Source organism: Leuresthes tenuis, unplaced genomic scaffold (assembly GCF_036924035.1).
Source record: "Leuresthes tenuis unplaced genomic scaffold, fLeuTen1.0.hap1 SCAF_20, whole genome shotgun sequence".
Taxonomy (NCBI): domain Eukaryota; kingdom Metazoa; phylum Chordata; class Actinopteri; order Atheriniformes; family Atherinopsidae; genus Leuresthes; species Leuresthes tenuis.
Window position 1 is genome coordinate 31,447,793 of NW_027325374.1, and position 23,738 is coordinate 31,471,530.

Genomic DNA, 23,738 nt, shown 5'->3' on the forward strand with positions numbered 1-23,738 from the left:
GTTCCCAGAGTTTCTAAAAGTAGAATGGTAGGCAGAGCCTTCAGTTATCAGGCCCCTCTCTTGTGGAATAAGCTGCCAGTAAATGTCCGGGAAGCAGACACCCTTTCCACTTTTAAGATTAGGCTTAAAACTTTTCTTTTTGATAAAGCTTATATAGTTAGGGATGGCTCAGGTAATCCGTAAGCATCCCATAGTTAAGCTGCTATAGGCTTAGACTGCTGGGGGACCTCATCTGTCACACCTTTCCTCACTTTGCTCTCTTTTTCCCCCTGTTTAATTTCTCAAATGATATTATGTACATGTGACATTATTGTGGTTATTAACTTGTGTTTCCCAGTTCCAACAGGTTTTCAAAGTGTTGTTTCCAAATTACACCATTTTGTATAGCCAGTTCTTCTTTGTGTGGTTTGCTGATTGTTTGCCATTTTTTCCTGAAATCATTTGAGTCAATGGACTATTCAATTTCATTCAGTTGGTGTTGCACATACTGCACCCTTTTAGTTCTGAGTGTTCTTCTGTATATTTTCAATGTTTCCCAATATTGGATGCGAAGCTCGCGGTTGTCAGGCTGTCTGTGTTTTTGATTGGATAAATTTATCATTGTTTTTCTCAGATGTCTGCAATCTGTATCAAACCACTTTTTATTGGCAGATTTTTTTATTTTTTTATTTGTGATGTTGATACTGTGTCAGATTGGATAACTTTGCTGCACTGTCAAAGATGTTGTTGATATCCCATACAGCTTGATTCAGGCCACCTTTACTATGGGAATATGAAGTGGAGATAATATTGTCTAATTGAAACTGAATTGTTTGATGTAGGAGGTAGTGGTATTTCCTGTTGTTTGTCCACCTATAAGGTTGTTTTGTATAGTTCAGTTTACTGGGCTCCGCTGCGTGAGGGTCCATTACTGTCTTTCTAATGTATAGTGTAATTTTACTGTGGTCAGATAAGGGTGTGAGGGGACCTACTGTACATGCTCTAAAGTAGAAGGGGTCTAGGTCTGTTATGTTGTAGTCTACTGTACGACTGCTAAGAGGAGAGCTGTGTGTGTAGAGACCAAGGGAGTCCCCTTAAATTCGACCGTTGACTATGCACAGACCCAGTGTTCGACAGAGCTGCAGGAGTTGGTGCCCGCTTTTGTTGATAGTTTTGTCAAAGTTGTTTCTGTGGGGATATGAAGGAAACGCTGGACTTTGCGGCTTTGCTTTGCGGTAAGACGTATTGCATCACTTCCTGTTGCTTTGTGTTTGCACTGTGATATTTCTTGCTCCTCTTGAACTACTAATAATCACCTTATTTCTCCCTATAATTTACACATCTTGCATAGTTAACTCGCATACTTGTTATATTCTAACACTCACTCTTACAGATCTTTAGTCTTTATTTTTCACTTTTTAGCAGTGTGTCTGGTTCTCAAGCTTAGCATGGCTACCAGTTCTCTCCCTCCATCTCCTGCTTTCACCTGCTCCGTGTGTCAGATGTTTAGTTACTCCTCTGCCTGCTTTAGTAGTAATGGTACATGTAAAAAATTTAGTCTTTTGTAGTTTTGGAGGCAAGGTTATCTGAATTGGAAGCTCGGCTCTGTACTGTTGAAAACCACCCGATAGCGAGCCAGGCCCCTTTAGCCAGTGCGGAGCCACCTAGCGTAGCTAGCTCTGTTAGTCGTCCCCTAGCAGATACCGAGCAGCCGGGACTTAAGAGTGGCTGGGTGACTTTTAGGAAGAGGAGTCATAGTCCTAAAGTCAAGCCCGTGGTTCACCATCAACCTGTCCACGTTTCATATAGATTTTCCCCACTCAGCGACACACCCGCTGAGGACAAAACCCTGGTAATTGGCGGCTCTACAGTCAGAAACGTGGCATTAGCGACACCAGTGACCATAGTCAAATGTATTCCAGGGGCCAGAGCGGGCAACATAGAATCCTATTTAAAACTGCTGGCTAAGGATAAGCGTAAATACGGTAAAATAGTTATTCACGTCTGCGGTAATGACACCCGGTTACGCCAATCGGAGGTCACTAAAATTAATGTTGCATCGGTGTGTAATTTTGCCAAAACAATGTCGGACACCATAGTTTTCTCTGGACCCCTGCCAAATCTGACCAGTGATGACATGTTTACTCGCATGTCCTCATTCAATCTCTGGTTGTCTAGATGGTGTCCAGCAAACAATGTGGGCTGCATAGATAATTGGCAATCTTTCTGGAGAAAACCTGGTCTGATGAGGAGAAACGGCATCCATCCCACTTTGGAAGGAGCGGCTCTCATTTCTGGAAATATGGACGAATTTATTAGTCATCCAAAAACAGCCGTTTCGTTTCTGTGTCATACTCGAGAGATCTATGCAAGTAATGTAAATAATGGAAAATATTTGTGCAAGATGGAGACATGGAGGTGTTTTTGTATGTTTTTGGCCACATATGCACATACATGTTATCAAACCGCATAAAAGAGTTCAAGAATCTGTTGTCTTCAGAAATCATGTATGCTTCAGAAGAAACATGTGTTTCTGCTGAATCTATTGATAAAATTCCACTAGGAGGCTGCAAAGACTGGTCTTGATGAGTTCTCAAAATCTCACTTCAAACCCAATTATGTTAGAAGATTATATTGCCTTGAGGAGGCTTTTTTTCCGTACAGCGTTATTTTGGGTAAACAAGTATGACTGACAAGGCTCACGACTCCTGGGTGGTATTAGGGCAAACATCAGGTCTCCTGCTAGATTGAGTTCTGACTTGGTTCTACTGGTTCTATGTCTGCAGGAAACTTTTAGGATCATACTACTCTCCGGCAGAATTAAATTTGTATGGTTGCGCCTCTCTGCTGAGAAAAGCATCTCTGACTTTCTAAGCTATGGCTTTATTGTGATGAATCTGACAAGACACAGTTCTGTATAAAATAGTTTGTCACTCTTGGGCCATGGCCATCCTTGACAAAAGTAAACATACTTTCTCTCCTGCGGTAGTGAATTAAACTTAGATAAACTAAATAAGGCCACAATGGAAAACTAAGAGGTGGTTACTAATACTGGAGACTGCCAACAGAGATAACAACAGGTCAACACGCACAAACAAGAAAAGATTAAGAAGATGAGAGATCCAGATGACAGATTGTATGAGTCAAGACATCAAGCTTGCAGATAATACATGTCAAGGGCATAGCTGAGACATAAGTCAGAATGTCAGCTTGACCTATCAACTGAGGTCTCGATATCTGGCTCTGTGTGTCCAAGACATAAAAACCAAGAATTTTGAAAAGTCAAACAAAGTCTGGTTCATAGCTGAGACATCAGCTCCCCTCTGAGCTGTCACCTTATCATGGTGGGGGAGTTTGCGTGCCCCAATGAGTCTGGGAGCTATGTTGCCCGGGGCTTCAAGCCCCTGGTAGGGTCACCCAAGGCAAACAGATCCTAGATGAGGGACCAGACAAAGAACAGCTCAAAAGATTCCTTATGATGAAAAAGAAATTTGGTCCGCGTCATCCCTTGCCCAGATATGGGACACAGGGGCAGCGAGCGCCTGGTGGCCGGGCCTGTGCCCATGGGGCTCGGTCGGGCATAGCCCGAAATCATGACGTGGGTCCCCCTTCCGACGGGCTCACCACCCGTAGGAGGGGCCAAGGGGGTCGGGTGCCATGTGAGCTGGGTAGCAGCCGAAGGCGGAGGCCTCTGCGGTCTGATCCTCGGCTACTGAAGCTAGCTCTTGGGACGTGGAATGTCACCTCTCTGTTGGGGAAGGAGCCGGAGCTGGTGCGCGAGGCTGAGCGGTTCCAGCTAGATATAGTCGGACTCACCTCAACGCACGGCTTGGGCTCTGGAACCAGTCCTCTTGAGAGGGGTTGGACTCTCTTCCACTCTGGAGTTGCCCATGGTGAGAGGCGCAGAGCAGGTGTGGGCATACTTATTGCCCTCCGGCTATGTGCCAGTACATTGGGGTTTACCCCAGTGAATGAGAGGGTAGCCTCCCTCCGCCTTCGGGTGGGGGGAGGACTCCCTCGTTCTGCTGGGGGACTTCAATGCTCACGTGGGCAATGACAGTGAGACCTGGAGGGGTGTGATTGGGAGGAACGCCCCCCCCCCCCATCTGAATCAGAGTGGTGTTATGTTGTTGGACTTCTGTGCCAGTCATGGACTGTCCATCACGAACACCATGTTCAGGCATAAGGGTGTCCATATGTGCACTTGGCACCACGACACCCTTGGCCGCAGTTCGATGATCGACTTTGTGGTTGTATCATCGGACTTGTGGCCATATGTCCTGGACACTCGGGTGAAGAGAGGGGCGGAGCTGTCAACTGATCACCACCTGGTGGTGAGTTGGCTCCCCTGGTGGGGGAGGATGCCGATCAGACCTGGCAGGCCCAAACGTATTGTGAGGGTCTGCTGGGAGCGTTTGTCGGAATCCCCCGTCAGGAGGAGGTTTAACTCTCACCTCCGGCAGAGCTTCAACCATATCTCGGGGGAGGTGGAGGACATTGAGTCCGAATGGGCCATGTTCCGTGACTCCATTGTCGAGGCGGCTGATCGGACCTGTGGCCGTAAGGTGGTCGGTGCCTGTCGTGGCGGCAACCCCCGAACCCGCTGGTCGATACCAGTGGTGAGGGAAGCCGTCAAGCTGAAGAAGGAGTCCTATCGGGCCTTTTTGGCCAGGGGGACCCTGGAAGCAGCTGATAGGTACCGGCAGGCCAAACGGGCTGCGGCTTCGGCGGTTGCTGAGGCAAAAACTCGGGCCTGGGAGGAGTTTGGTGAGACCATGGAGAACGACTTCCGGACGGCCTCGAAGAGATTCTGGTCCACCATCCTGTGGATGCAGAGCTGGAGCAAAACGAAAGGCAAGGAGGGACAACAGGAGATGGATGCACAGGCCTTTTCTGCTCTCGGTGATTATGGGAAACGCTAACTCGCCACCAAACAAGTGTGATGAGCTAGAGGCAATAGTGCAGAACCAACAGCTGTATAAGGAGAGCAGTTTGATCTGTCTGTCTGAGTCCTAGAGTCCGAGCTGAACGACAACACACTAGACTCGTGTGTGGACATACCCGGCTTCACAGCCGTACGAGCGGTAGGCGGGTCAGAGTTGGGTTAACCCCTGCAATGTTACCGTTAAGGAGAGGATATGTTGTCCAGACATTGAACTGCTGTCAGTTGGTTTCCATGCATTCTGTGCGCCCAGAGAGTTCCCATTTACAGTCGTCATCGTTGTTTAAATTCCACCGAGGGCAGCACCGACAACGGCATGCGATGTCATCCATGACGCCGTTGCTGGGATACAGACCCAGCATCCTGAGGCATTGATTGCAATAACAGGGGATTTCAACCATATCTCTCTATCCTCCTGCCTGACTGGCTTTGTACAGTATGTGGACTGTCCAACACAAGGAGAAAAGACATTAGATCTGTTTTATGCTAATGTAAAGGAGGCTTACAGGGCAGTGTCTCTTCCACCACTGGGTAGATCTGACCACAGCATGGTCTATCTACAACCCACATACAGACCTTGTGCACAAAGACTTCCTGTTACTACCAGATCATTCAGGAAGTGGTCACCAGAGGCGTGTGATGCATTGAGAGACTGCTTTGATGTCACAGACTGGGCTGTACTGCTGGAGGAAGAAGAAATGGACATTGAGATGGACATGAGGGTCAGCACCATCACTGACTACATTAACTTCTGTAGGGACACTGTGATTCCAGTGAGGACTGTAAGGTGCTATCCAAATAATAAACAATGGATCACCAGTGACATCAAAGACGTCCTGAACCAGAAAAAGATGGCGTTCCAGAATGGGGATGGAGAAAGGCGGAGGAATGTACAACGGGAGCTTAAAAATACACTACGTCGAGCTAAGGTGGAGTACAAGAAAAAGGTAGAGAGACAGCTGGAGAACAGTAACACCAGGGACGTATGAGCATGAGGACCATCACTGGATACAGACTGAAAAACTCTCGGTCGGTGGAAGGTGATGTCGACAGAGTCCATACTTTCAACCAATATTGCTCCAGGTTTAATAGTGTAGCTTTTTCCACCTCTGCTGCTGCTCCCTCCACCCCCACCACTTCAGCTGCTTCCTCTATACTGCTTCCACTGCCAAGCTATACTTCCACCTCAATGGCAACTCGCATCGCCAAGCTTCCTTCTCCGCCTGACTGCACCTCCACCTCTGTAGCAACTCTCACCAACAGGCTTCTTCTGTCCAGCTGTACCTCCATCTCTTCGGCAGCTTCCACCACCATGTCTCCTGAGTCAAGCTACATCTCCACCTCTGTGGCAGTTTCCACCACCAGGCATCCTGAACCCAGCCGCATCTCCACCTCTGTGGCAGCTTCCACCACTAGACTGCCTGAGCCAAGCTGCACATCCACCTCTGTGGCAGCTTCCAGCACCAGGCATCCTGAGCACAGCTGCTCTTTCGCAACTGTGGCTGCTCCCACAACCTGGCCTCCTCAGTTCAGCTGCACCTCCAACTCTGCAGCAACTCCCACCACTTGCCCTCCTCTGTCCAGCTGCACCCCCATCTCTAAAATTGATAACAATATCACTCCTGTCGTCATCCCTGCGCTACAACCTCTTTGCCTAACTATGGATGAGGTTGGAGCTCAGCTCAGGAGACTTCAGTCAGGGAGGGCTGCAGGCCCAGATGTAGTATGTCTAAGGCTTCTGAGGGACTGTGCTGGTCAACTACCAGTCCCTCTTCATAGGCTCTTCAACATGAGCCTTCAGATGGAAAAAGTCCTGGTGCTGCGGAAAACTTCTTGTCTCATACCGGTGCCCAAATTAGGCAACCAGTGGAGCTGAATGACTACAGATTGGTGGCTTTGACATCTAATATCATGAAGACCTTGGAGAGACTCCTTTTTCGTTGCATGAGAATGCAGGTTGCTGAGGATCTTGACCCCCTCAAGTTTGCCGACCAGAAACACAGGAGTGGAAGACGCGATTCTGTACATGCTGCATCGGGCATATGCTTAATTGGATGTGCATGGTTCATATGGCCTCCCATACTGAAAGACAAGCTTCTAGGTATGGGTGTGGCCCCCTCCATGACATTGTGGATTATAGACTATTTGACTGCCAGACCACAGTATGTCAGGATGGGGAGATGTGTTGGCTCCTTTTCTTTTCACCCTGTACACATCAGACTTCAGGTACAACTACGAGTCCTGCCACATACAGAAATATTCTGATGATACGGCTGTGGCATGTGTGCGCAGTGGACAGGAGAAGGAATACAGGGACCTTGTGGAGTCCATCTATGGCTGGACCATAAATAACTTTTTGCTCCTGAACACTACCAAAACCAAAGAGCTGGTGGTGGACTTCAGGAGATCTAAAACTCCATACCAGTCAGTCTGCATTGAGGGGCGATAGAGACTGTTCAGACCTGCAAATACCTGGGGGTGTTGCTGGATAATAAACTGGAGCAGTCTGCAATCATAGAAGCAGTGTACAGGAGGGGCCAGAGCCTTCTCTTCTTCCTGAGATGGCTCAGGTCCTTCAATGTCTGTAGTGATATGATATGCATGTTTTATCACACTATCATTGAGAGTGCACTATTCTATGCTGTTGTCTGCTGAGGGAGTTGCACTACAGACAAAAACTGTAGGCGCCTGGACAAACTGGTTAAAAAGGCCAGTTGTGTTGTAAGCAGAAGACTAGACCCTCTCAGCACTGTGGTGACATGTTCTTCTCAAATTTCATAATTGATTATTATTATTATTATTATTATTATTATTATTATTATTATTATTATTATTATTATTATTATTATTATTATTATTATTATTATTATTATTATTATTATTATTATTGTCTAGTATGAAATCATTGTAAATATTTGTCATTTTTTGAGCTACTTGACTAATTTGTATTTCTCCCACTGGGGGATGAATAAAGTATTTTTCTATTTCTATTTTCTATTTCTAATAACAGGTCTATTCTGAAAATGTAATTTGTACACAAAGTGACAAATGTTTAAAATTTGCTCCAAAAATATCAAAATTACGTTTATTATTAACATTTTTTATGGATGGCACTTGTAATTCCCTCTTGTAATCCTGCTCCTCTTGTTTACAAGTCAAATGTTTTCCCAACGTTAAAAATAGAGTGTAGAGCAAAAGTGGCAAAAAAAGTGCCAAAACATATCGAATCTCTCACAACTGTGCTCATATATACAGTGCATTATAAAATACAGTTTAGTTTTGCTTAAAATTTTGATTACAAAAAAAATTGATTTTGAGTAAAATTAAAGTTAGTAGGTAGTAGTAGTAGTAGTAATTTTGCTGACAAATCCCTCTTTGAAGTACAGCCAGGCATCCAGACTTTATATGTGAATCTTTGGAAGGTTGCAAAGATGCTGGTCGAGACCACCAGCCTTTCAGATGATATTCATTTATAATACTCTCAATCCTGTGGATAGCAGTGACAGCCTTGTTGAATGTTTTGCTACTTAGGGGAAGTCAATTCAAGAGCTCTAAGCATGGCTAGACAGAGCAGTGACATAAGTGCACAACCTAACCCAGGGACAAAGTTATGTGTTGGATGTTGTTTATATACTGTGTTTTACCTGGCATATACTTATTCTCTATAGCCTCCAGAAGTTGTGCCTCATCAACATGGGAGCAGAGAGCATGAGCCACTCGGTTGTTTCCCAGTGCACAGATTGCAGAGTACAGTCGAAGGGTATGGTAGTGAAACTTTAATAAGTCCTTCTGCTCTGATAGCTCGAGGACATCAATTGACCTGAACAACACATAAAATACATTACATGAGCACTGGGACACAAAAGTTCATGTGTGGGTGTTGATTGTGTTTGTCATGTGTCTGAGAGCATGCATTAGTAGCTTTGGAATCATACTACACCTGTTTTCCTCAGGTATGTGCAGAGACATAAACTGAAGAGGTTTATTACATTGAACCAGCCAGCCATGTCTGTCATTCACTCTGGCTGCTGAAACCTAGACAAAATTTTAGAAAAAAAGAAAAAAGTTAGACCATAATATACATTCAATTTTTTTATATTTTCTACCAGGCTTTTCTAGCCAGCAGAATTTTTTTTGATTACCCTGTATTGTAAAGTTACTGCAAGCATACTGTTTTATTCTGTTCTGTGGTACAGCATAAAAAAGTCAACAGACATAGCAATTAGTTTCAAATAGAGAGAAAAATTAATTATGTCAACTTCCTATCATTCTCTCAAGTACATTCTCTACATTACTTCCAAATCTTTGCTTCCTCTTAATATCTATGACTTTCTTTTAAGTGACAGAATTATATCCTCTTTGATTCTGATCTGATTTCTTTTTCTGGTAAACAGTCATTTTTTTGCAGCTCATCCCAACTGCTGGAGAAGCAGCCTGGGGCAGAGATTATTAGAGCTCCTTCCACCTCCTCAAGCCCTTCTGGGGAACACCAAGGCAATCTCAAGCCACATGAGAGATAATTCATCCAGCAAGTCTTGGGTCTACTCTGATGCCTCTATGACATGTTTTAAACACCCCTCAGAAGTCCAGAAATAAGGGCAAAATGCTCTTACCACCTCAACTGGTACCTTTTGATTCAGAGGTGCAACAATGTTGCACAGCCATGTCAGCAACAACATCCAAGGCCTTAAGAAACTCACTCATCTTATTCTAGAATACAATGTTGCTGCTGCTTCAATCCATCCATTTTCTGCTGCTTATCCTGGATCTGGTTTTGACAACTTTACCATGTCTCTGGCATATTGCATTTAACATTTAACAATTTGATATTTAACAATATCTGACACTTAATCTTTACTGTCTTTCTGACCCATGTACCCTTTTTACCATCCCAGCAGAAGTAGCTGCAGTACCAAAAAGTATTAAATTTTGAGGCACTCTGATGCATTTGTCTTGAGCAAATTTTTATTGATGTCTTTTTATCAATTTCTTGAAATATATTTTATTTTTATAAATATATAAAATACATATTTAAAAAAATACACAACCTGTGCCCTTCCAAATACTATATTCAGATTCAGGTTCAGATCGGACAAATCGTTTTTCTGTATGACAACCTTTCAGGTTTCACTGCTGTTGCCCACATGAGCGTTGAAGTCCTGTAGCCAAACAATGGAGTCCTCAGGGAATGTATCTCCCTTCACTCCATCCGCCATCAAGACAGCAAGATGCCTGGGTACTCCAAACTGTTGTTGGGCACATAAACGCAAACAACAGTCAGATCCCTTTCCTTGACCCAAAGTCATCAGGAACCCACCCTTTTGAGCACCAAGGACATCTCCAACAACAAGCAGTAAGAAAGGGGCCACAAGCCAACCTTGCTTGCTACGTCTCACCCTGGGCAACTTTCTTGAATAATAGAGTCCAGCCCCTCTCTTGGAGATTAGTTCCACCACTGATGCATAGGTCTCAGTGAGCCTACCTACATCAAGCCAATACCTCAACCTCCAAAACAAGCTTAAGCTCCTTCACCACCAATAAAATGATGTTGTATGTCCCTCTCATCAGTTTCAGCATGATGCATAAAATGTCAATCCTCTCTATATGGGATTTAGCATTTCATCATATTTTGCACTATTGTGTTTGTGTTATGCCAAAAAAGTCAATATTATACACAACAACCAACAGAATATGCTACCTTGAGAAAATCGTTGGGAAGACGACTCCATAACACAGGAGTGAGAAACTGGACATGAAGCCGTGGAGGACACTGGGGAAGTAGGTTCTTTCTCTCACTCTTAAACAGACCAGCTGAAAGAGGCATCGCATTCTACAAAGTCAGAGACAGAGTTGCACAGTCTTACAACATGACAAGACAAGAGAGGACAAATCAGAGAGCATACTGTGAAAATATTGTAAATCAGATTGTAATACTGTGTGCTTTTTCTTTTCCAGTGGTCATGGCATAGGTTTAATTCTTTAAGCATCTGTTGAGTAAACAATATTCTGTATGGCATAAAAACACCCTCTTTTGTGTGCCCTCTTTGAGGGCAAACCTTCTGATTAGTTTTGATGATACCCTCTGTCTGCCATTAAACTGCATGGATATCTCATAAATATTTATTGGAATTAGAAGAGACCTTTTTTTAAGTGAATTTCCCTAACTACAGCTAGAAAATGAATATCTACTAGTATTTGCAGCAGGAATGATAAAATATATTATTGTGTATTTGCAGAGGTGCAGATGCCTATCAACTAAGCACATATTGTTCCAGGCCTGTCAAAAGGACAAGATAATAGTATAATATGAAAAACTTCAGCTACTGCCCGCTGAGAGACAGAGGCTGTCACGTTATATTGTATTAGGTGTGCGCTCTCGCACGCATTTATATAGTGAGTAGGTGAAATAAACCTGTTATAGCATATAAGGCCCAGCCGATGTATTCAGAATATTGGAAAAATGCGAGTAAGTGCGCGTATTTGTGTCCTGACTGACTGGCATGGACCCTGTTATACCAGGTCAGCCATTTTGGCTGTGCCTTCATAAGGAGCTGTGTGATGAGATGGAGCTACTGCCCGGTGAGAGAAAGAAGCTGTCATGTTATATTGTATTAGATGCGCGCTATCGCGCACATTTTTCTCGTGACTGGCTGGCAAGAACCTCTTATAACACAAAGCCTGGTTGATGTGTTCTGAATAATGGGAAAATGCGAGTAAGTGCGCACTTTGCGCGCATTTATGTCGTGAGCAGCTGGCATGAACCTATCGTGCGCATTCGTCTCGTGATTGGCTGGCATATGCCCTGTTATAATAGGGGAGCCATCTTGGCTCTGCCCTCATAAGGAGAAGCAGCTGTGTGGTTAGTTGATTAGTTTGAGCAACTGCCCGCTGAGAGACAGAGGCTGTCATGTTATATTGTATTAGGAGCAGGCTGGCATAAAGCTGTTATAGTAGGGAAGCCATCTTGGCTCTGCCCTCATAAGAAGTATTAGATTCGGCAGCCATCTCAGCTCAGCCCTCATAAGCAGTATTAGAACAGGGAAGCCATGTTGGCTCTGCCCTCATAACTAGTTGCTATGGGAGACAGCTACAGACAGGAGCCAACTGACAGAAGTGCCCTTAAAATCTTGGGGTTTAATACTGATGCGTATGTCTTGAACAAACAGTCGCTGTTCGAAAAGTGAAAGTCATATCTGAAAAATTCTTGGACAGTGAGCGCCAGAAGGGACGGCAGAAGCCAAGGGTGTAACCTTTATTCTGCTCCTATGTAAGGTTTGTTTTTTATGGCAGTTTTAAAATGAGTCCTTCACAATGATTTCATGAGTCAGCCTGTTTGGTAGCTGGAGTGAGGGCTCTCTGCGCTCAGAGGTGATTTTTGAGAAATCTGTGAGGCCAAGCTCAATAAGGGTGACTTTGGGTGAAAGAGAACAAAAATACCTACGTTCGTTTTGAAGTTAAATTTGCCTAGGTCAAGCAGATATTTTGGACGTGAGAGGTGTTTGTTTGAGATTTTTTGTGGGAGTTAGGCATGAGAGGAGTTTCTCAGGCTTCCTAAAACGTAAACTGCCGTTGTGTCAAAGCTGTATAATATATCAAGAAACCCTTACATTCAGTTAAAGTTGAGTCTTTCCTGTCACGTTTGACCTTTGAATGATGTCTCAGTGATGCTGTATGGCTGAGTTATGAGGCCTCCAAAAAAGGCTCGTTGAGCACCAAAAAGCCCTTGTTTTGTGCTTTTCAATGCATTTCTCCATAGGGAAAATTCTTATTTTTTCAGAATACTTTTCGACTAATGAGAGAGAAAAATACAAGCACACTATTTCCAATCGTTGCGCACGTGGCGATGTGTCTTAATGCCTTTGGCATTGGCACCCATAATTAGGGTGTGGCTTGTATAGCACTTTGTCCCAATTGACAAAGAATGACAAATCGTAGTGTTGTCAAAATGAAAGGAATAATCCCACTGTTTTTCCATTTTTAGTATTTCATTATTTTACAATGACTAATGCACATCTTTGTCTCAATCAACTTGACAGTGAACTTCTTTTGTAGTTTAACTGGACATGGAAGCAGAAGCATGTTACAAATCCTTACCTATAGCTGCAACAGGATTATTCAAAAACAGGTGCTGACATCAAAACATGTTTGTTTCTCTGTGAAACATTTAAATCTATTCACACACAGCATATGGGAACTGCAGTTGTTACATGAGCATAGCAGGAAAACCTCTGCATTTGATGAGAATAGATCATTGAATAAAAACAAAATACAGACATGCATACTTTCTGCCACATTCAGATTCCATATTGCACATTATTATTATTTTTTTTGCAGCATTGAGGATGGTTATTGCAGTTGGACATAAACTGTGTTTGAGTCTATTTGTCCTTGTGTTGATTTTTCTGTATTGTCTGCCTGAAGGGAACAGTTCAAACAGAGTGACCAGGATGCTCAGGATGCTGTCCTTTATAATGTTCCAGGCTTTTTTTAGACAATAGGAACTGTGAAGTTCTTCCAGTGTAGGAAGACAGGAGCCGACAATATTTTGAATGGTGTTGATGACCCCCTGGAGCGTTTTCCTCTGAGCCACTGTGCAGCTGGTGTAATATACGCACATGCAGTATGTTAGTATGCGCTCATTGGAGGCATGGTAAAAGGACACCAGTATTCTTTGTGCAATGTTATTACTCTTGAGTATTCTCAATAGGCTCTTGTCGATGTGCACTCCCAGGAAGCAGAAGTCTGCCACCACACAGCCCCCACTGACGATTAATGGTGGGATATCTGTTTTCTTTTTCCTGTAGTCTATGATGAATTCTTTAGTTTTTGAGGAACAGGTTGTTGGCCCTGCACCATGTTGACAGTCGCTCCATGTTTTCTCTGTATGCGGTCTCTGGCTTAAGGTAGTTTATGTGTGGTGGCACACTAACTCTCTGTCTACAATCAGAGAGGAAGCTATTAAACCACAGTCCCCCAGTTTGTCCACTAGCTTGTGAGGGAGGATGGTGTTGAAAGCAGAGCTATAATCCACAAAGAGCATCCACACATTGTTCCGCTGCTGCTCCAGGTATGACAGTGCAGTATGGAGTGCTGTAGCTATGGTGTCAAGGCTGTGGGGCAGGGCTGCTGTGATGTGACAACGGACCAGTTTTTCAAAGCACTTCATCACCAAGGGAGTGAGGGCCACTGGTCGGTAGTCGTTGAGGCTAGAGATGTGGGGTTTCTTGGGCAGGGGGACTATAGTTGAGGATTTCAGGCAGGGTGGGAAAGTGGACTGTGACCTCGAAGTGGGCATAGAAGATGTTCAGCTCCTCTGCAAGAGGGCGGGGGCACCTTCAGCAGCACCGACATTGGTTCTGTAGTTAATCAGATCCTGAATTCCCTGCCACACCTGCCTACTGTTGTTGCTACTCAGGTGGTCCTCTATCCTCCTCCTGTAGTCTGCCATGGCCTCTCTGATGCCCCTCTTCATGTTGGCTCGGGCTGTGCTGTAGAGGTCTTTGTTGCCAGACATCCAGGCAGTATTCCTCTCTTTTAGCAGCTGCTTGAGATAGACCCAGATGCGTTTCTCCACTGTGACAGTATCTATGCAGTTCCTAATGTAGCACAGAACACTGTCTGTGAACACCTCCAGGTCCTTTTTGGGGCCCCCCAGTTGGTCCTCTCAAAGCAGTCCTGAGCAGGCTCCTTGCTAACGCCACTGGAATTTTGTGAGTGCGGAGGAACTTGCTTGTTACGCATCAGTTGTGACATAGTCCGATCTTAATGAGATCATGCCGGCTGTAGGTGTTATTCACCCGACAAAACGTACTCAAAACAAGAAACATCACATACAGAAACAGCCATACATGGCACCGACTTGGAAGACACTGAGCCTCTGTAACTATGTGTGCCATCTTGGAATCTGAGGACAGAGCTAATAACATTACTGCTGTTATTTTATCTTTATGATTAATGTGAATGTGTGTGCGCATGTGTATATGTGAATATAAGCCTTTCTCACCTTAATACATCCAAGTTCAAACTGGAAGACATTTGGACTAGTGGCCTTGGCAAAGACAGCAGGAAAAAGCTTTGTGCTTGGCTCCACCTGAGGAGAGCATGCTTGGTAAGTTATTAAAATCCTATGAATAATTAATTTCTTTCTTTTTTATTTCTTTTGTCTTACTGGTTACAGGGTGTAAACATATACATGCATGAATACATATATATCCTGTATGATTATTGTTCTGATTTGTTATTTGTCTTTAAATTTCCACATTTAAAAAAATGTTTTATTCACTTATCTTTGCATTTCCATTTTCCATTTCATTCATTTATTTATTTGTGTGTATAATTCTTCATTCAATTTTCTATTCTTTTACAGACTTATTCATTACTTAAACAAAGTACTGAAGAAACAAACTGCCATATCAAAAATTTACCTGATAGTAAGTGCTGAGTTCTTTGCCATTGGCTGTGAAGGTCAGCAGACCGTTTGATGTATCAACCAAACAGCCAATCTCTATGCCATTGTTGTTTCTCCTCTGACCAGGGCTGCTGCTCTCTCCAGCCCACACCATGTAACAGTTACTGCGCTTTATACTGCAGGGCAGAAGAATGAATTGTACATCCACACCAGGTTGGGTTAAAAAAAATAAAAAATACAAAGACGATTTGCACAAGTTGCTAAATAGCAGCAAATTTAACAGTATTCCAAGCTACATGTAGGAAAACATATTGCATTATCAGTTACAGATATATCCATCAAGAACACCTGTACAGCTGCTTAAACATGCAATTTTCCAATTTCATAGATACAGTTGAGGGACTTCAAAGAATGTTCAGATAAAGCACAGGGATGTAAGGAAATTGTGGTAAGGTTAAAAGATATGCCACGTTTCCTTAAAAATAGAGCCCAAAGAAAGCAGATAAAGAGAGAAAATAATAGGGCCAAGTAGAGGGACACCAATGAGGACATAGAATAATAAGATAAGACAAGATATCTCTTTATTGTCATTGCACAATCATACTTTGTACAGTTGTACAACAAAATTGTCAAGGATACTATTCCTAAAAAGGCATTTAGTTGGATAAAAACTATTTTGTCTGAAATTTTTGAAAGGAATGGGAGTTATAATTTGACCAAACTGAGGGGTTAAGACTGGATCTTTTGATTAGTGAGTGTACAACAGCATGTTTAAGCCACAGTAACAACATTTGAGGTAAGGCTGCCATTAACAATACATTGGATGGAAGATCCAACACTAGGGAGAACCTCTTTAAGAAGATGTGGTTGCAAAGTAGTAGTAGTGGTTGGGAGAACCTGAAGGTTTCATATGACTAATAATGTCTTATAAAAATTATTTAGGCAGTTTTTTTTATTAATTATTAAAAACAGCAGAGCAACAGACATTCATAGATGGCTCATATAAGAAAGTTTGGATCTTGTGAACTTTGACTGAGATGGCTTCCAAATTGGTAGACTGGGGAACTTAAGAATCAAGTTAAAAGTCTTAAAAAGACAGTTAGTGGAGACAATATCAGAGAAATATTTTTTCTAAATTAAAAAGTGACAGACCACAAGATACAACCAAGTCAAGTGTATGCCCTTATTGATGTGGAGGACAAGTAATACACTGCACAAGATTAAAAGAGTGGATAAGAGTTAAGAAATTTTTGACTAACGACTTATCAGAACAACAGACATGGATATTAAAATCCACGATTATGAGGACACGATCATATTTAGGCACGATTTCAGCCAAGAAATCAGAAAAGTCATAAATAAAGTTTTTAACATATTTATAGCAGGTGGTCGGTAGGTCACTAAACATAGAACTAGGTGAACGCGACATAACCTGAACAAAATCAAAACAAAAGAAAGTAGATGATGTCAACATATATTTGCATCTAAACTTGGAACTTCTGAAACAGTCACTTGTCCTTCTCCTCAACTGGACATCCTTACTGGGACTGGATAGTGTAGTAGTATGATTGCCACCTTTCATGTGGGAGACCTGGGTTCAAATCCCCTGCATGAAAGGTACTACCTCCAGTAGGGGTCCTTAGGCAAGACCCCTTTACCCTACCTGCCTACCTGTAAGTCGCTTTGGATAAAAGCGTCTGCGAAATGCATAAACATAAAGATACTCAGTTACCTAGTTACACTCAGAAAATCCAACTAATTATAGCACTAGCTTAGTGCTAAACTCACGTGTGAAGTACAGCTCAACTGAACTAATCAGAGACATTTCCAAGCACCAGCAGCACTATAGGTGAGTGTCAGTATGCACATATGCATACGCAGTCAGGGCAAAGTCCTAGGCAAGCCTATGAAGTTTGGTGAAGATCAGACAACTTATGCAGAAGTTATAAGTGACTTTTTGTGGCGAGCAGTAGCGAGCTGTCAAAGTTTGAGGGTCTGCCAAACCTTTAATCCCCCATGGCTGAAGAGTAACCTGACCAAGTTTGAAAACATTACCATTAAATCTGTTGGAGGAGTTCAATCATATGTGAGGTGTGGAAATTGGCAAAACGGCACCAATTTGCATCTTCCACTCAAAATAGCTGACTTCCTGTGGACATGGCACCTTGACATGCCAGGCTTTTTCATGCATCTGGGCATGACGAAGACGTGTACCAAATATCGTCTAGCTACGCAAAACTAACCCCAATGGCACAGGTATTTGGTAAATTTATAGGGCACGCTACTGAGTAATTTTGAAGCAATTCCACTAAAACTTAAAGGGCACCAGGTCTGATGCGCATGGCAAAATTGATGAGTTTTGGCGCATGGAAAAGCACTGAAAGGTGCAAAAAATGTGCAAAGAACACCTTGAAGAACAATGAGGACAACGGAGTGCCGCATCAGAATACAGGGAGCAGCGGGCAAGAGGAAATGATGTGCCCGAAAACAGAAGAGAGGAAAGCGGACGGGCACGCTGGCCCAACTAAAGGCTAGCAGGCTGCCGATTCCAACACTCTTTCTGGCCAAAGTCCACTTACTGGATAACAAAGTGGACTTGTTATGTCTGACACTGAATGTTTCTAAAGAGACGAGGAGCTGTGCTATTCTTTATCTTACGGAAACCTGGCTTAACAGCAACATGCCAGACTCAGCCTTCCAGATCGACAGACTACAGCTTTTCCGAGCAGACCGCAACCACTGGTCAGAGAAAACACGAGGAGGAGGACTCTGTGTGTACGTGAATGAGGGTTGGTGTACAAACTGTGGACTGGTTAAAAGCTACTGCTCTGAGGCAATAAAACTCATGACTGTGAAATGTCAGCCATACTATCTGCCACAGGAGTTTACCATGTTGTTCGTCGCCATTGTTTACATCTCGCCGGGTGCTAATGCAAACGAAGGATTAAAGGAGCTACACAACACCATTAGCTCGCTGCAGATAAAGCACCCGGAGGCGTTTTACATGGTTGCGCGGGACTTTATCTACGTGAAACTGACGGACACCATGCCCAGATTTTACCAGCATGTCACCATTCCAACACAGGGAGATAACAGTCTGGACTGTATGTATACTAACATTGACGGTGCGTACAGAGCTCTTCTTCACCCCTATCTTGGCCTCTCTGACCACATTTCCATTCTTCTGGCACCAGCATACCGCCCCCTGCTGAGACGCTAACAAAGAAGACAGTCATTGTGTAGCCCAGGGATGCATGCTCTGTGCTTCAGGACTGTTTACAGTGCACAGACTGGGAGGTCTTCAGAGAGGCAGCTGTGAGGAAGAGGTAGACCTGGAGGAATACATCTCCTCCGTCCTCTGCTTCATCTCCAAGTGTACTGATGATGTCACCAGCAACAGGACAGTAACCTGCTGTCTGAACCAGAAACCCTGGCTGAATGCTGAGGTGAAAGCTCTGCTGAAAGCTTGGGACGCTGCGTTCAGGGCAGGTGAGGCATCAGTGCTCAGAGAGGCCCAAACCCACATACACCAAGAAAATTCAGGGTCACTCCACCACCAACGACCATCCACGTATGTGGAAGGGCATCAAGTGCATCACGGACTACAACACCAGTGATGCCCAAGGGATCCCTCCTTGCCAGATGCACTCAACAGGTTCTATGCCCGCTTTGAGGCTGGTCATTACTCATATCAAGGACTCCATCGACATCACTGTGGACCTCCATCAATACACCCACAGGAAGAACTGCTCCCTGATGATGCCATCTCGTCGGTGGTCCACACAGCCTTCACCCATCTGGAGAGCAGAAACTCCTAAGTCCTTCTGCTCTTCCTGGATTTCTCCTCAGCCTTCAATACCGTCGTCCAATGGACCCTGGTGCAGAAGCTCTCCTCTCTTGGACACTGGGGTACTGGGTCCTGGACTTCCTGACCAACAGACCTCAGACTGTCAGGATACACAACACCATCTCCTCCTCCATCACCCTCAGCAGTGGCTCACCCCAGGGCTGTTAGTTGAAACCTCCTGTTCACTCTGCTGATGCATGACTGCTCGGCGAGACACCCCAGCTGTCATGTAGTGAAGATGACGTAGTGGGACACATCACGAACAATGATGAGTCCAAATGCAGACAGAAGGTGGAACACCTGGTGCAGTAGTGCAGAGAAAACAACCTCTGCATCAATGTGAATAAGACCAAAGAGATGGTGGTGGATTTCAGAAGGGACAAGTGCCCTCTCCCTCCCCTGGACATTGGAGGAGCAGATGTGGTAGTGGTCTCCAGCTTCAAGTACCTCGGTGTGTATATATCCAATGATCTCACCTGGAATGCCAACACTTCCCGTCTGGTCAGGAAGGCCCACCAGCATCTCTACTTCCTCAAGAAGCTGCAGAGAGCTGGACTTGGGAGCTCAGTTCTGAGGAGCTTCTACCACTGTGCGGTGGAGAGCATCCTCCACACCTGCATCACCGTGTGGCACGGCAGCTGCACTGCTGCTGAGAGGAAGGCTCTGCAGAGGATGGTGAAAGCTGGACTGTGGGGAGCAGCCTTCCTACCACCTCGGACCTCTACACATCACGATGCAGGGGGAGGGCCCTCTCGAGCTGTACTCTGTAGACTCTCACCCTAGACTCCCACCCCTCTCTCATGTCATTCTGTCTCTTTCTCTCATGTCATTCTGTCTCTGTCTCTGTCTCTCTCTCTCTCTCTCTCTCTCTCTCTCCTTACCACACACTGACCTGCACAAACAAACACTTTATCCACCAAAGGTGTTGTATTTCATTGATTCATCATAGGTGCAATATTACGAACTACCTCCTGCTCTCACAGTACTTAGTATTGAGCAAAGCTAATTCCAGCTTTCACTATCAAACTGTTTATATTTTTGCTCTTTGCCGTTTATATTTTTTTTCTCTTTCATACTTATTTATTAGGCTTCTTAAACCGGGACCTGAGTCCTAATTTCATAACATAAACATGTAAATGTGAGCTGGTATGGCAATAAAAGTTCCTTGAATTCTTGAAAAGAGGATATTTCCAAAGTGGGGTGACAAGGAGCAAATATTTCAAAACTGGTAGTGTTCTGTACAGTATGTAAGATAGGGATCTTGGCATAGGAGGAGGGCAGCAGGTGTGGGACAAAAACATAGTCAGTCACATGGGTATTTGCAATCAGTACCTTGTCTATTCAAGTGCAAACCATCTCTAAATCAGTCTAATGGTTCCAAAATAAATTAAAATTGTCACAATAAAACCATGGTATGAATCCTACAGTGAGACTGCAGCCAGGTATGTAGACTAGGTAGTCTTCTAAAATGACCAATGCCACTGTGGGAATGGGTTCAGAAATAAAAGCAGAATTCCCAGACTGTTTCAAAAAGTTCAGAAGATGGGAAAAGTCAGATTTTGTCAACTCAGCCTGTTGATGTACAAGTTTGTTTGTTTATGAACTATGACTAGTTATATAAGATGAAAACATTGGTATAAGGTCCTGGAGCTTCATATGTCTTCATAAGAATGCACCAGGAAAACAGTGTGATTGTGTCAGAAAAAAAGGTGCATGTTCCTGATTATGGAATCTTCAATTATCAGAGTTAATCAGGAAAAAAGCATTTGGAGTTTAATATGTCTAGCAGCCAGTTCTATATTAGTAGTCAAAGGAGCCTTCATACTGTGGTCAAGTGCACTTAAGAGCTGTGGATGAGTGACTCCTGCTTGACACTGTAATGGTGAGGACACAGCTCCCATGGCCACGGTGCGGTTTGAAAAGTGCATGAAACAGAAACACCAGAACATCTGCAGATCACAGCCTCCATCAAGAGTTTGCAACAGCATGATCAGTGGAAAAGACCACTTGGCCTTGTTCCAGCTTCCCAGGTGTAGCTGACCAGCATTCTGAGAGACATCCAAGGCAAAAGCCTCAGCCCCTAATCAGCAGAGAGAGGGACTGCAGCAGAGTCAGCAAGACAGTCAATGAAAACCGACTGGAAAACTTCAAACAAGGCTGCAGTGTAAGTGTGTTCCAATGGCTCTGTCCACCACAGACCACCTCAGACCTGATGTGTATAGTTGGCTAAAAACAAAAGGCCATTGAGCTTTTGCAGTAGCTGTCCCAAAATTATGGAACTGCTTTTTCTCTATGTTAGATCTGCTCCCACTGTTGAGCAATTCAAGTTATAACTAAAAACTCATATCTTTTTCTCAGCCTTCTTTTCGTGCTGAGCAGTTTTATCACCCAAGCAGATTTTTAATCTTTATGATGTATTATTAAAGGGCCTATTGTTCCTTTTGTTCTTCAAGGCATTATTCTTTAGGGCCCGAGCTGCAAGGCAGCGAAGCCCTATTGTTCTTCAAGGTGTTCTTTGCACATTTTTTGCACCTTTCAGTGCTTTTCCATGCGCCAAAACTCATCAATTTTGCCATGCGCATCAGACCTGGTGCCCTTTAAGTTTTAGTGGAATTGCTCCAAAATTACTCAGTAGCGTGCCCTATAAATTTACCAAATACCTGTGCCATTGGGGTTAGTTTTGCGTAGCTAGACGATATTTGGTACACGTCTTCGTCATGCCCAGATGCATGAAAAAGCCTGGCATGTCAAGGTGCCATGTCCACAGGAAGTCAGCTATTTTGAGTGGAAGATGCAAATTGGTGCCGTTTTGCCAATTTCCACACCTCACATATGATTGAACTCCTCCAACAGATTTAATGGTAACGTTTTCAAACTTGGTCAGGTTACTCTTCAGCCATGGGGGATTAAAAGTTTGGCAGACCCTCAAACTTTGACAGCTCGCTACTGCTCGCCACAAAAAGTCACTTATAACTTCTGCATAAGTTGTCTGATCTTCACCAAACTTCATAGGCTTGCCTAGGACTTTGCCCTGACTGCGTATGCATATGTGCATACTGACACTCACCTATAGTGCTGCTGGTGCTTGGAAATGTCACTTTATTTCCACACTTTGCATATGATCGAACTCCTCCTACAGCTTTAATGATAACGTTTTCAAACTTGGTCAGGTTACTCTTCAGCCAAGGGGGATTAAAAGTTAGGAGAATTTTCTCAAAAGTCTTATGGGTGTGCCCGTACCAGACCCTAAAACTCTGACAACTCGCTACTGCTTGCCACAAAAAACACAAAGTCACTTATAACTTCTGCATAAGTTGTCTGATCTTCACCAAACTTCATAGCCTTGCCCAGGACTTTGCCCTGACTGCGTACATATGCGCATACTGACACTCACCTATAGTGTCACCTGCTGGTGCTTGGAAACGTCACTTTGTTCCCACACCTCGCATGTGATTGAACTCCTCCTACAGATGTCATGGTAACTTCCTCAAACTTGGCCAGGACCTGCTCGGGCCCGATCATCACTGCTTGCAGCTTTAATTTATTGTTTTATTTCTGACTGTTACATTTTTATGGTGTGAAGTACTTTGTTCAACTTCAGTTGTTTTTAAATGTTCTATATTAATAAAAGAGACTTGACTTGATTGAGGTGAAAAAAAGTAGCAGCATGTGGGAAGCTGCAAAGAAACATAAGACTGCAGCTCTGCATTCTGGTCAGCAGAATGGCCAGGAGTTCCATGAGAGGTTTTGTGCTCATATCCTTGGTGTTTTATTTTAATCCAGGTTCCCACCAACACCCAACTGCTCCCATTTCCCTGCCTCCACAAGCGGCAATGGAGGACAGTCAAGGGCAGACAAGGCCACCAAAGGAAGGCAAAAGAGCTCTCTGTGCAAAAAGAACACTCCCTGGCAGTGTGAGCAGTGCAATGTGGGTCTCTGTCTCCAAGCGGTCGGAATCAGATCACTACCAAATAAAATGGACAAGCTAAGAGCACTCATGAGGACACAGACAGAAAATAGACGATGCATTATGTTCTTCACTGAGACATATCAACAGGAATATATCCCGGACTCCAACACCTCTCCACCCATTTCAACAATTCCACCAGAGAAAACAAAAAGTTGGAATTGTTCTATGCAATAAAAATCATGCATCCAACTACTGCACTGTGTGGCTAGTAAGTAAAGGTCTTAAAGATGAAAAAAATATAACATGGCCCCCTTTCTTGACCTGAACCCAATAGGGAACTTGTGGGCAGTTCTTACACGGGAGATTTACAGTGAAGGAAAACAATACACCTCTCAGAACAGTGTCTGGGAGGCTGTGGTTGGAATGAATGGAAGGCTCATCACTGTTATTGAAAAGAAGGGTGGCTATATTGGTCACTGATTTTTTTGTCAGAAATGTTTATTTGAAGTTGTTTGTTTATGGAGTTATTTGTTTATAATTCAATGTGTATTTTTTAATTTAGTTGCATAACAATTATGCACACTAATAGTTGCCCAATGATCGTGCACATAGATATTATCTATAAGAAAGCCAAAACCTCACTTTTACTTTC

General features: G+C 43.8%; 1 protein-coding gene across 8 annotated transcripts in view; it reads right to left on the reverse strand.

Moving 5' to 3' along the window:
• ryr2a (ryanodine receptor 2a (cardiac)) overlaps positions 1-23,738 on the reverse strand; it is a 388,615-nt gene that overhangs the window by 206,488 nt on the left and 158,389 nt on the right. For all 8 annotated transcript variants that reach the window (XM_072372753.1, XM_072372750.1, XM_072372751.1 and 5 more), the window contains exons 34-38: positions 15,346-15,505; positions 14,925-15,011; positions 10,620-10,751; positions 8,862-8,956; positions 8,566-8,741 (exon numbers count right to left, since the gene is read on the reverse strand). In XM_072372753.1, coding sequence (XP_072228854.1) covers positions 8,566-8,741; positions 8,862-8,956; positions 10,620-10,751; positions 14,925-15,011; positions 15,346-15,505 — 650 coding nt within the window. The remainder of the gene's footprint in view (positions 1-8,565; positions 8,742-8,861; positions 8,957-10,619; positions 10,752-14,924; positions 15,012-15,345; positions 15,506-23,738) is intronic.